At 41.7% G+C, this 14984-nt stretch overlaps 1 protein-coding gene across 2 annotated transcripts in view; it reads left to right on the plus strand.

The window, feature by feature from the left end:
• The window catches only part of LOC126404562 (tripartite motif-containing protein 2-like), a 25416-nt gene extending 19312 nt beyond the window's left edge, over nt 1-6104 (plus strand). For both annotated transcript variants that reach the window (XM_050067855.1, XM_050067854.1), the window contains 3 exons: nt 822-892; nt 1046-1186; nt 1296-6104. In XM_050067855.1, the coding sequence (XP_049923812.1) occupies nt 822-892; nt 1046-1186; nt 1296-1448 (365 nt within the window). In that variant the 3' untranslated portion in view covers nt 1449-6104. The remainder of the gene's footprint in view (nt 1-821; nt 893-1045; nt 1187-1295) is intronic.
• Nucleotides 6105-14984: the final 8880 nt, after the last annotated feature.

The following is a 14984-nucleotide window of genomic DNA, read 5'->3' on the forward strand; positions in this document are numbered from 1 at the left end:
GCTTACAACAACATTATTGAAAGTAATAATATTACAGTTCTGGCTACTGTGGTACAATATGTTGAAAGTATGTATTAATATCTGGCAGTTGTCCTTTAAAATACGGCCGTTGCACACCGAATTCCTATTTATCTTATGTGTTAGTCGTTCGATTAAAAAACAAACCTTGCACACACTCTGTGAAGAGTTTTTAATGCTTTGTTGTGAAAATTCGCAATGTGAGGCAAATTGGAAAGACACTCCCCCAATCCCAAATGGATCCCTTACAGACTCATTGACTCAAGCCCTAAGCCCTTACAGACACTGGAGGTGCTGCCACTATCTGGCTGCATTTGGCACCGTAGCCACCTGAGTTATGAAATGATACTGTGCAGTGATTAAACCTTACTCTTGTGCATTCCTGGATAGGCTAATGTTACCCTCTCTTTGTCATGGAGGATTTCAAGAAGGACATTGCTTCTATATATCTTCACTTTCTTTTTCTTGCTCACCTCCTGTCTGCCCTTGGCCTGTTTCTCTTCCTTGTTGCGGCCGTATGTGTCCCGCAGGTTACTCTACGTTTCTTTACTGCTTCTTGGTAAAACAACTCGGGTGCAGAAAAATTAGGACAATCGAACCTGTTACCAAAACTTTAATGAGGGCCGAAAGTTTTGGAGACAGTGTGTAAACATGATTGACACGTGATTGTTGAAATGTGCAACATTTTCAAACAGAAAAAGACTTGATTTGCAAAGGCCTTTTGCTCTAACAGTATTTGAAGTGATAAATAAGACACTGAAAGCACAATCTGTTTTTGTTGTTTTTGCACTTGTCGCCTGAAGGTCCACACTTTGCAGCTGTGAACAAGAACAATGAGATCATCGTGACTGACTTCCATAACCACTCCGTCAAGGTAAGGCCTTACTGACTTGCATTACCGTCATATAGTTTCCTCTTGTTTACAATGAAATAAAAAAATGACATTTAGGTATTTAAGGTAGAATTTTTGCTCAAGGACACATGGATAATGGGTTCTAATATATTTTTCTTACTCTGTCCCGGCCAGGTTTTCACCCTTGAGGGCGAGCTGGTGTTGAAATTTGGCTCTAACGGTGAGGGAAACGGCCAGTTCAACGCGCCTACTGGTGTAGCTGTGGACATTAATGGGAACATCATCGTAGCTGACTGGGGCAACAGCAGAATACAGGTACAACAGTGCTTGTCAGCTTGGAATGCCAAGAAGCCCTTGTTGGGGAGTACTGGGAGCCTTTGCAAAAATCAAACCACATTTTCTTTCTCTGTTCAAACATTTCCAGGTGTTTGACGGCAGCGGCTCCTTCCTCTCCTACATCAACACGTCAGCGGACCCTCTGTACGGACCCCAAGGTCTGGCTCTGACCTCAGATGGACATGTGGTAGTGGCTGACTCTGGCAACCACTGCTTCAAAGTCTACCGCTACCTACAATGATGGAGGACTGGATGGAGAAGTGAAGCAGAGGAAGGAAAGACAGATGGAGGGAGCAGTTGTCGGAGTGGAGAGATGTGCACGATGTCAAATTCTAGGAATTATTGCATGAACCTTTTCTGCAGTCTGTAACGAAGGAGGGAGGGATGGATGGAAAAGAGGAGGAAGCAAAGAAGAAGGATTAGTCATCATCACATCATCAGACCACAGTGAACCTATGATCTGCTTTTGACATCTTCGATAACTTGGATAAAGTATGATCATAGTAATCTTCAACACCTGAAACAGTGGATGAGAAAGACTGGTCTTTGAACTACATCTTCTTGTAGTCTAAAGAGGGATAAGAAGAATAGTAGATGAGGGGGAATGGATTGATGGTGGATTCAAGACTTTGCTGCACTAATGCAAATTTGAGGAAACTCGCAGTGGGACCCTGGAGTGATGCAAGACTGGAGTAAAAACAGATATGCAACAACTGCATCATGATGTCAAATTCTAAAACTCCCTCTTTCTCCCAGTTTGGCATTAATATAAAAATGGAGGAGTGAATGAAAAAAACAGTTTTAAACAAAAGTAAGAAAAAACACAGGCTGCAAAAAGAGATGATGAAAAATGTCTTTGGAAACCACTGCTTCCTAAACGGAGGGTATGACGAATAAAGGGATTGGCGAAGTATCGAAGGCATGAGTGAACAAATAAAGTTTGGTGTTTTGCAGAGAATGGATTAAAGGATTAAAAGTTTTCTAATGTTCTGCCTTCTCATATGTATGTAACAGACAAATGAATGGCCATCGAGCTAAAAGATGTCTACGTCTTGGTTTCTCAGTCTGGGTTGGTACCACAGATTCCCCCTACTGCTTTTTGTACAGTAGATTAAATTCCTCCATCAACATATATTCTAACATTTGGAAGCATTAGCTACCAACTCTTCAGGCCCAGACACACCAAACTGACTTCAGAGAACTAGCAGCGACAAAGGTTGCCTCACGTCGCCTATGTGTGCAAAGACTTCAACCCACAGCCAACCAGCACATATGATCTGTGCCTGCAGGTGGCAGTTGTCTGTAATCGTCATTCAAAAAGGGAAAACAGAAGACCAGCCTGTTCTCATTCTGAAGTCATCAAATAATGCCGCTTTGCCAGTGATTTTAGAATCAGACGCTGATGCCAAAAGCCACCCTTAGTGGCCGTATGATGCGCCGCCGGGTGGCGTCAGTGTGCAACTGAACCTTTGGCGGCTTTATGATACTCCGCTGGTTGGCTGGACGGCAGCTGTCGCAGCATGTGAAACATGTGGCTGTACGAGACGCTGCTGGTAACAAAGTAATATAAGGAAGGGGAGGTGGATGAGTCCAACAAACCCCACACTTTTACCCAGGAGGCCATGATGTTTTTTTCTAAACATAACCATGTGCTTTTGTTGACATCCTGGCATTGGTTGCAGCGTCCTGGAGCGTAAATAGCATATGCCAAACGATACCTAGCGTGGAATGTACAGACATGAAAGGCGACTGCGAAATGGCGATATGCGACAACTTTGGAATGAGAACAGGTTGAGAAGGCTGTCTTGACGTTAGTTGGCCAGTTAGCACATTACCAACACAATCCAATGTTGAAAGAACGGAGAATATTTATCGTGTGCCAAAGAACAATAACACAAACCATCAAGATTTGTTTCCGCTAAAGAACTCACTGGCTAAAGAAAAACAATCTCACCTTCCTGGTCTCACTCCCTCTTGACTTTAGCTCTTTATTCAACACATTGAATCGGCGTAAAAAAAGCCAACGACTGACGAGGGCCAATGGTGCGGGACACACCGCAGTGATGAGGGCCGCTGGCGCTCACTGACGCTCACTGAAGGCCCAACATTGACCGACGCTTGAACGTCATTTTGGTGTGTCAGGGCCTTTAGAGCTCATCAGGGCACCCTTGATCAAAGCACTTAACATCAAACTGGTCCAGCAGTAGAGAACTGTGGTTGTACTGGAAAACTTCCAGCAGTGAACGTGTATATCTGTAAATATTCAGCAAGGAATCACTTAAAAAGGGCATTCTCACCCAGCCAAATTTACAGTACAATGACTTTATTGTTGAATGAGAAAGAAATCTCATTAGACTAAGACATGGGCCACTTTTAGCCTGTTGTCCATTGTTTGTACATTAGGATTGTCTGAATGTGGAATGTTTATTTACTTTCCTGCCATATGCTAGTATTCTATCAAAGTCTAAGGCAATAGATTCATCAATAGAAATGATTGCTTAACTCTGGTTCTGATTGTCTGGATGATTGTTCCAATTGGTTGACTGACACGGTAGCTTTGACGAGCAGCATCGTCTTATCTATGCTTGGTTTGGGTGTTAATATATTTTTTCCTGACAAATCTGTTGCAAGGAGAAGAAAAGCGTCTATAAATCTATCCTATATATTTGTGAGAATACCTTTAATAATATCCTGTAAAATGTTCAAATTCATTGGCATATTTGGAATCAGCAACATCTCTCCTCACTTGTTTCTGCTCGCCGTCTCAGTGACAAACACCAGGAGGCCGGGGGAGGAGAATCTAGAACATTCTTCGACATTGCCAAGGTTTCTAGAATGCTCTGACAATTCCCAGAAGTGCTGTCGCTGGCTTGTACGACTCCACGTCCTGTCACCGCTCATAAAACAATACCCCAGTGTTCTAAAAGCATGCCTCTGTATTACGTGATTGTTGACATCAAACTTACCACTACGCATTTGAACTGTAAGCTCCCCATTTTACAAACAGATCACACGCACCCAAGAAGACTCGCAGTAACGTTGAGTAAAGGACAAGAGACGAGACAATGTGAAGCATTTAAAAATGACTTTTGGAAAAGTGTCATATTAATAACAGTAATACAAAGCATTTAAATAGGCAAGAAATGCATTTCAGTTACTCACATTAGCATTCAGTTAGACAGTTTCAACCTTTATCATCAATACAGAAAACATCTTTGGCTTGTCGGGGAAATGGTGTCCTATCAAGTTCACACTGGATCAAACAGTAAACTATATGTAAGTTATTACTTTTATTTATTTATTTATTTATCAATTCCATCATTTCAATCTTTCTCTCTTGCCATTTGATTGTGTTCCACCGTGTGCATTGAAATTCTTAAGTGCCCATTATACTTATTGTTTTTGTACATTTTGTCTGTTCTGTTGAATCAAAACATGATTGTTGGTCTTTGATACATTTTATACTGACTGTTGTGAGTGGACAAATCAGCGTGTCAGAGTTGTCTCGTTTGAAAGTCATCATGCTGTAGGGGACAAATAATCAAGCTAGCCAGTTCGCAAAAACAGTTTGTTAGCATTCTGATTGAAACCACTGGACATGTTTAGCACAAAGCGAATAAGTTAGCTGTAGCTAAGAGTACAATGTTCAAGCTTTTTGACCAAGTACGGAGGTTTATTTTGAAATGTGAACAACTGGTGCTTCTCAAAGTCAAGGAACGATCCTTAAACGGCTGAACTTCAAGGAGGCTACGTTACTGAATAACGCCCTTTGAATTCTACCGAGGACAGTCTTTCCTTCAGAGAACTTTCAAGGATGCATGTGTGTATCCTCAGCAGACGGGAAGAACCCACAAACCTTTGAACAGGATTTGCCCGAATTGAAGGCGGGGCCTCTTCAGTGACACACACCTGGGCACTCACAGGCCTTTTCCAGTGTGTGTTTACCACATGCTAGGAAGGAGTCTTGCCTAGTCTCTGTAGATCCCAAGTTGGGAGGACTCGTCCTACCAAAGAAGCATCCTTGACTTTGAGAAGCACTGTCGGTCCCTTTTGTAACAAAGGGTACAACTAGTTAAAAGCTAACTTGGTTTCAATGCTGAATGCTAATGCTAGCTGTCACTTTTACAGATGGGTAAGACAAAAACAGTTTGATAAGCGAACGTTCGATAAAAGTCGTCAGAGTCCCAAAAAGAAGTTCATGTCGTTTCCCTAATTGTGCTGATTGTCAGTTTGTTAAAGGTACATTCTCTGACTTTGTTTAAGCACCCAATACTGCTGTCAAATCTCCAACTTTGCTCATCGCCAGTGAACTGGTTGAAGACTTTTGGATTTGTTGGCAGTATTGATTGTTTCAACAGAATCAGATTGTGTCTTCTGAAGTAATCTGGGCCTTGTTTGCTGATGATTTAGCCTTAATGTCTAATACAAATGAATGTTATTCAGTGTTGACATGATGGATTTGCCTTCTCAGTGACCTTGATTTGAAATGTACTGCAAACATGAGTAAGTTAGTTGACAACCATTTCAGACATATTGCTCATTTGTAGACTACACATCCATTTGAGGGAACTTCCGAAATTCTGACAACTGGAAAAAGACATTCCTAAATCAACACAACAGAAAGAAGCTACATTAGTCATTACAAACACACACATGGCTCGAGCATCATTGTTGGTTTGCACCATGTGATCAACGCTGCTGTTCTTTTTCCTCAAATGGATATGTAGTGTTTTTGGAACACAGCTCTTAAAGCACTGATCAGTTTCTTACAGTTTCTCTTGCCTGCTCTTTCTCTCTCTGTATTTACTATCTGTCATGTCTGTTCACTGTTATGAACCGTCTCTTTAATATTCACACACACTCAACACTGAAATAAAGCATTGATTCCTAAATGGCAGCCATTTGGTGCCGTCTGGTTTTGTGAAAATTCTGATCTCAACATGCTGTGCTGATTTTTGCATTAGGCCCAAGGGCCACTTTTGAAAACAAGGAGGAGGTAAGGGGCCAGTCAGTGGCCGGGCACATGTACGCAGGGGTTTGAGGACATTTGGGCTTAGTCAGTACATCTTTGAGGGGACCCTGGGGATCTTCCCTGTCACTTTTTTGTTTTTTTTTTAAAACAAGCTCTATTTGATTTTTATGCACTCTGGCACCTCACACTGTGAAAGCAGCAGCCTCCAGTCATTTCGATAAGGGGAAGGCGGCAGAGGGGAAGCAGTTTTGAACATGGCGGTAGGGGTATGAAGCACATGTGAATGCCCACAGGTTTTGCTCTATCGCACACAGGTCACCGTGTTGAATGTCTGGCGGTAGCCACCTGGCCTTTGACAATCAAATAGCGGGCGTCACAGAATCAGAGAGAAGACAATATGGAGGAGTCGATAATGTTGGTGTCTGAGTACCCAGAGTTGTGCAACACAGTGGTAGCAACTTACAAGGATAACCAAACTTCAGATGGCTGGAAAATTGTCTGAATATGTAGAAATCTTTGGTAGTTTCAGTGATTTCTGTTGTCTTGTTATAGAATGTCATTATTTACATGGCACCAAGCTACTTCCATCAGTGACATTCACCAAAGCACCTGCCCGTCATCACAGCCCTGGACTACAGTTGCAGCAGCTGCTTTTACAAAACTCTTTGCTTCTTCGGGGAGTGCTCTTGCAGGTAGGAGGCTGTCAGGGCAGCTGTCAGGGCAGGTTTATGCATATTACAAGTACAAAAAACAAAAAGATAAAGGCTGAGGGACTGGCAGGGAAGAGTGCTTTCAAACCTTTGTTGAACAGACAGCGCCATCCAGTGGCTTCAGAAAATAAAGACAGTGGTTCATGAGGCTTCATTTGGCCATCACTATTGGCCAAAGCTAACGTTAGCTAAAGTTAGCCTAACGTTAGCTCCTAGCTGCGTTGTTCATCATGTCACCTTGTTTGCTGGGAGTTCATTAGCCTATTTTGTTCTAGTTTTGTACTTTGGTGATCGTACATCATTGTGTTGTCCAAAGGGCTCTAGTTAAGCTAACGTTAACTTCTGGAGCTTAGCTTCATTAACTTATCTGTAATGGCAGAGATAACAAAGGTTGGCAAACGTTATGCTGAATGATTCAGTGTAAATACTGTAGCACCAAACTAACGGAGAGACACTCTTGGTAAAGATGGTAAAAAGGCCGTTATCCTTTTCTCATATTCTGAGCCAAAAACCTTAACTTCAGTGGCACTTTAACTTGTTGTCTTTGATGGTGACGGCAACCAGATGCGGTTCACAAGCGTACACTGTGACCTGTAAATTTTGGCTTGTAATTTAAGCTTTTCATCGACCTTCTCAACAATAAAATGATGAATATATCCCTCCAATGCGTAGTTTAGGCCCTTTTGGTTACTTCTCAATGACATATGATCGTTATGTCCCCAAAAATCATCAATTGCCTCCTGTGAAATGCCGTGTACTGTGACACCTGCCATAGCGCCGGTCACTGAATGTTGACAGTTTGTCGGAGTGAGTGGAGGGGGCGTGGCTTAGCCATAGGTCAATTGTCTTCAGCATGAGGAAACAAACCGCATCTTATCTAGGGATCATTCGTAGTTTTGTAACATGCAAATTAAATCAAAATCAAACCTTGTAGTACTCTATAGACCACCTGGTCTTTAATCACAAGTTTTAGAAGAACTTGGAGAATTCAACAGCGATTTAAACGTTGGACTCCTCAGGTGGAGCAGTATGCTTGTGATGCACACTGTGCACAATGATAAATGATAATTAATGACACGTAAGTGAAATATGAGAAAAAGTGAGCATTTAGTATCAGCAAACTGTGTCGGCTCACAGCTGGAGAATCAGTTCAAAAACAGTTGAACAGAAACACAACCGTCATCACTGATTACTTTTGGAGTGTTGTTTATCGTCACTAAAACAGGGATACTTACTTTGTTGATTGCAAATTACCTTCAAGGGTGCAATTTTTCAGTTCAGCAAGGTGTTTGCTAAAACTATACAGGTAAATGAGACAAGACGCAGTTCATCTGTCACTCACTGGTTGTAGTATTACTGGTCTGTGTGCCCGTCACCAGCATCACATGTTGGACTCAATTTCTTCTGAGTGTCAGCAGTGACAAATCAGGTCACTTAACTGATGGACAGTTGAGATGTGAGATTACACAAACAAAACACACACATTTACAAACATGAGTTATTGTGACATTTATTTTGCATTTAAAACAACAATATTCCAGTACACATATAGTATTATTGTATAGAACTGAACCAGTTTAAACCATTAAGTCAGTGGGCTTGGTGTAATGGGTGTCACCAGCACATAGATCTTAACTATGGTTTGAGTCCATTAAGATGAATATTTGACAGCATTCAAATGTCATATAGACGAAGAGGTGTGTATTCAAATGTTATGGTGTCACTGAGCTCAGACAGCACCTGTTTACCCTGTGTGTGTGTGAGAACTTGTAATGGTATCTTTGTGAGGACCAAACTCAGCTTTAAACCATCGTACTGAGGACATTTCTGCATTGTGAGGACACTTTGGCCAGTCCTCACTACCTAACAGTACTGTTTGAAGGTTAAGACTTGGTTTGAAGGTTCAGCTTAGAATTAAGTTTAGGTTCGAGTTAGTGTTAGGGTCCGGCATTTAGATGTGATGTTTAAGGTCTCGGGGTAAGGGGCAAGGGTCTGCAAGATGTCAGCCAGGGTCCTCACAAGTATAGAAATGTAAAAATTGAGTAACATCTGGTTTGTAGCTAAGGGTAACATCAGTGAAATTGCATCAGTGCAGTCTGACATACTTTTACATGCATTTGTAGTTCAGTGGTTTTCATGACTAGCGGGGGAAGCCTTTGCTGCTGGACTGCTGTAAGTAGTCTTTGTTCGCACAAGGGTCCATTCACAGTCCACTATATGTGCTATACCACTGCGAACATACAGCACTCCCCTGATCATCATGGCAAATACAAAATAGACTCCAGCAAAACCTTGAAAATTCCTAATAATTCTATAGAAACCACCTTGAAAACCTTGAAAAGCGATCATCTAAGAACAAACGTTAAATCACGAGAGCAGGTGACACCTTTAACCACCTCACAACCACTCAATGCACAATCACATATTATATAAATAAAACTGACCTCACTACTTTCCTAAAACCTTTAAAGAGCCCTCCACCAATTTAGCATTGTACTCCTATAAAGTCAAATTGTCAAAAACCTGTCATATTACCCACAATGCAACTCGACCAACAACAAAAACTAGGCTACAGTGGATGTATGAAGAATTCTACGAACTGCACCATCACTCAGCCTTGCTGCCAGTTTGCTCCAGTGGTTACTCACAGTAACACAACAGAAAAAGTCCCCTGTGCCCAAAAGAGCATTTTCCTCATCGACCCCACTGACAGGACACCTCGAACTGCAAACAAGGTCAGTTGTTAATTTTTGCATTATGAATTTCTCATCTATGGAGGTTTGATAACAGCAAAAGTTTGTGGGAACTTTGGTGCGTTTAGCTCGTAGCAGCTAATGTAGCCTGGAGCATTCAGCCTGCAGCAGAGATGAACAGCAGGCTACAGCAACACGTTCTCATCCCAAGTCGTCACACGTCAGGGGTTTGTTGGACCCATCCTCCACCCTTCCACCCACCCTACTGGGACTTTCCAGCTCCTTATATTATGAAGTTACTGGCAGTGCTTCAAACTGACATCGTCCAGCGGCAAAAGGTGCTGGCCGGCCGTGTTATGAACTGACACTGCCTGTCCACAGATCTGCTGCGTCCGGTGCCATCTGGCCAACTGATGGCATATCATAACACCACAAAAGGTTAGGTCTGGCTGCACTCCGCTGTTATATGGGGTGCCCCAGGGCTCAGTCCTTGGTCCCATTCTTTTGTCATTGTATATGCTTCCCTTGGGCCAGATAATCAGTCATTTTGGTTGTATATTCTATCATTGCTATGCAGATGACACTCAGCTATATTTTTCAGTGAAGCCAGATGATCTTAGCAACCTAAACACTCCACAACTGTTTAGCTGCAATAAAGGACTGGATGTCTTTCAACTCTCTTCAGCTAAATTCTGACAAAACTGAGATTCTCATTTTTGGCCCTGAAAATACTGCTCAAGGCATCTTTCAGCATATTGGCCCATTTGCCCTCCATGTCAAAACTAACGCTAGGAATCTTGGTGTTACATTTGACCCTAAATTGAAACTTGAACAACATGTCAATAAAATGGTTCAATCCTGCTTTTTTTCAACTCAGGCACATTGCAAAAATCAGACCATTATTGTCAGCATCTGACTTGGTACATATCATTCATGCCTTCATTTTTTCCCGTCTCGATCACTGCAACTCCCTTTTCACCTGCCTTAGCCAAGCTGACCTGTCACGTGTCCAGCTTGTACAAAATGCAGCAGCGAGGCTGTTAACTAGGACTGGCCGTAGATCCCACATCACTCCTGTTTTAGCCTCACTGCATTGGCTGCCAGTGAAGCTCAGGATTCATTTCAAGATTCTTTTAATCACCTATAAGGCCTTACATGGTTTAGCTCCTACCTATATTTCCGAGCTACTAAGCCCATATACCACTGAGCGGTCACTTAGGTCTTCCAACCAAAACCTGTTGGCCATACCACGTGCCAAAGTAAAAACCAAAGGTGACTGTGCTTCTGCTGCCTTGGCACCCAGACTTTGGAACAACCTCCCCACTTCCATTTGATCAGCTGAGTCTGTTGACTGTTTCAAAAAAACAACTAAAAACCTACTTTTTTTAGAATGGCTTAAATAACATTTGATAAATTCAAGTGTATACTCTGGATGATGACTGCATGCTCACTGTGCTCGTATATGTGTGTGTTGTCTGTATGTGTTCTTGAAACTCTACAGGATGATTTAAACATCAACAACATGAAGTAACACAACAACACACTAAGCACCTAGAAAGATCCAAGCAGCAACATACAACAACCAGTTTGCAACAACGATAGTTTTCCTGCTCTTTGAAGATACAGGACAGGTAACACCAAGCAGCTGGGCAGACTAAACCAGCTTCCACATGACGCCACCACACACATGACATTAGTGTTTGTCAGGACAGAGTTGTACAGGCCAGTGGCAGCAAAGAGCCCTACAAACCACAACCCCAGCACTCCCAGTATGGCTGTGACAGTGTGAAAAGCCCTCTGCTTTGACCTGTCAACCCGCTGCTTTTCTCCGCCACCTTCTCCTGGGCCTGGACGAATCAGAACACAAAGAACAGAAAGGCTGCAGAAAGACACGACTGCTAAGGAGAAGACCAACACGATAATCAGTGGGATGACGGCTGTATCAGGCAGGTACAGAGCAGTTACACCCGTCATCACAAAGCTCATCAGCCAAACACATCCAATGCTGATGTTTCTGATCCTGACACCACGTTCATTTTTTAATCCCATGTAGGTGATGGGGTGAACGACGGCCAGGTATCGCTCCATGCAGGTCAGGACGTGGAAGAAGGCCTCTCCAAATAAAACAGAAGAAGAAACACAAATTCCAAACGCTTTAATCAGCAGGTGATTCACATACACGCCACAGACGTAGCAGACGCAAGCCAGGACCCAGATCAGATTTACAGCAGCCGTGTTGTAGGTGAAGATGTCAAAGTGGCTCATTGTCTTAAAGGAGCGCTGCTGCCGCCATCGTTGGTGACCCAGATACAGGACGAGAGAGCAGAGAGGAAAGGTGAGGATGGTTCTTATGACCATGAAGGCATCGGTTATGATCATGGCAGCTGGAGAGCTTTCACAAATGTAGAATGGAGCATTGCTGGAGTTGGAGTTGAAAGCAGAGCTTGTTGCCATATCTACTGAATGTAGCTGCAGGCTGGAGGAGAAAAAGAGGAAGGAGACATGAGGGGTAGATGAAAGGAAAAGAGAAAGATTGAGACACAGTTAAGTTATATTGCATTTACTTCTAGAGGCAACAGACAGCATCTTTTCCTAAATATATCATGATGAAAATAATGTGGGTTGCACAGGGTAGTGCCCACAGTAAAATCAGATTATCAGCGTTTACATAGGTATATATATATACATAGAGGTATACTGGTGGCTTTACAGCCTACATTTTATTGATTATCTCTGATCCCCACGCTCAATTTGGTCGTTGCCACAGTGCGACGCAACACCACTGATGCTAGGTGGCGCCAAACTAAAAAACCCGAATCCTATCTGTTGCCTCTTTAAATTAAAGAATTGTGTGGAGTGTTTTTCCTCCTACTGATAATTTGAAAGTTTTCTTTTAATGATCTACATCATGCACCTAGAACATAGAACAACATAGAAACATAGGAGCACAACGTCACAATGGTCCAGGTCACTGGTGGTGAGGTTTTCTGCATTTAACAGTGGTGTAAGAAATTATTAATTGCACCCTTTATCCGTTCTGCAATGTTATTTTATGCATCCATCGTAGTTTGAAATATCCATGAAATTTGTTAATTAATAAAGAAACCAATCAAACAGAGGATAGTGAACCCAATTTGATAAATATATTCACTGATGTATATATGAATAAAGACAAAAATATTTTGTATCACGAATATATAACAGATTACATTCATTTATTTTCCATACACACTTATCCTTACAGAATAACAGATTACAAAATTCCACTTGGTAATTAATAGTGCTATTTAGCCAATGACACCAGTGGAACTTTCATATTAATGGGCATTTGACAAATATAATGTAAAATATATGACCTGATGATTAAGTATTGAGTTATTTAGGAGCACTCACCTCGTCAGTCGTGTTTCTGATTGTCCTCACAGCTGACAACCCTTGATGTTTAGCACAGCACCAATAGCTTTGCTTCGGTCCGTCACGTCTGACAGGATTCAAATAACCTCCGAACAACGACAGGTGTTCATTCAAATGAAATCGTGTCACACAGAGTGGAGAGCAGTTTCATGGCAAACCTCATTCATTTGCTTCACAGTGAACTTCAGTTCAAACAATCTTCGTATACAAGACCCCAGCCATCCTTACTATTGGCAGAGTAGTGTCATGTTTGATCAGTGAAATGACCGTACAAGCACAGATTGGTGGCTGAAACATAACCATTCTGGCTGTGAATTCACACTGAGAAGAAAGTATGGCTGTGGCTACACCCATAACACCACCAAATCTGGTTCATTTATCAACACCTTCAAACAGTCCATGTGCACTCAAAAACTGTACATTTATTCACATTTATTTAGGTATATTATTAATACACATCAGATGTCTTATTATAACATTAAAATATCCGTTATCTACCATGAAACAGTAAAAACATCTGCTCCAGTTACACCAATGACATAGCTAGCTAGGCTACACCTGTAACCTTGGATTAGCTGATGAAGAGACGTTTGTAAAACTGTTGACGGGAGTCGTCCAACTGCAAACCAGGTCATTTATTACTTTTTGTATTATTAATATTTAAGCTATGAAGGTTTAGATAATTGCCTCCTGCGTATTGGCCCAGGCATTTTTTCACTAGGTGGTTTATTTCACGCCATCCTTGCTCACTCACAACTCAGCCTTTGAGGAAAGCTCCTTTCTTAGCAATCATGACACTATCACTTGTTGCCGAATAACACGTTCACCTGTGGAATGGTGTTTTTTGACCGCTCCACAACTTCTCCAGTCTTTTGTTGCCTCCGTCCCAACTTATTTTAAACGTGTTGCAGGAATCACACTCAGCAAGTTTATCAGTTTCAACATCAAATATCTTAAATATGTTCTCTTTGTTTTTTTGTCTTTGATTTTTTTCTCACACAAATTTACAACTCAAATCTTAGATAATATCCGTGACACATTTGCCTTAGATAATAACCCAACAACCACAGTGTGACTATTCTCACCCTCACCCACACATTTGAGTAGAAGATTTATCTTGCAAGATCTTGGAAGGGTCTGAAGTTCACAGTGGTCTAGGTGGTGATATGTGTGTTTTAAATGAAATTTTCTATACTGATGATGTGATACTCTGCATGACTGGCTTGTTGTCATGTTTATAATGTTTCTTGTTAAATATCTGTTGAACTGAGTCAAAAGAAGAACAATCTAAGCCTGTAAGAAAACAGTTTATTACCTGAAAACACATCTAACACAACTATGACTCCCATGGTGACATTTCTGGCGAGAGACATCCGTCGCCAAGCTGAGAATTCTGTTACGAGCCCCACTAACGGCTGATGGGAGTTAAAGCTTACAGTGCTAAGAAAACTGAAGATCAAATCTGCAAATTAAATCAATTCATATCTAAATTGTGGGTCTATTCTCCAGTGTTTCTATTTTAATTGACACTGAGATGTGGTTTAAAGAAAAATGAAGTGATCCGAAACATTTCGGGAACCAGCAGCAAATCCTGATTAGTATGAATGTAATTCTGATGCACCTGGCTGGAGTTACTGAAATAACAACAGCCCTACTTGTGAAACAATAGTTTGTATTCATGGTCGTTATCAATCACCTGATGAACTCTTTCCACCAAACTGCTGTCTGTGCACACACACACTCCTGTGCATGGCACCATTTAATTTGAATAAACACTAGCCTTTGTTTGCAGGTTATTTGAATCCTGTCAACACGATGGACAGACGAATGATGGGACAAACCTTAACACCATGAGTGATTCAAATATTTGGAGCTTAATTTTAATCCTTCCTGCATTAAGACTGATTTCAACCTCACAAATCTAAACAATTACTCGGTGCACTCTCCCCTCTGAAATGCAAAGAACATTTGCCTACCACAATTTAGAG

This window comes from Epinephelus moara, chromosome 17, assembly GCF_006386435.1.
Source record: "Epinephelus moara isolate mb chromosome 17, YSFRI_EMoa_1.0, whole genome shotgun sequence".
Lineage (NCBI taxonomy): Eukaryota > Metazoa > Chordata > Actinopteri > Perciformes > Serranidae > Epinephelus > Epinephelus moara.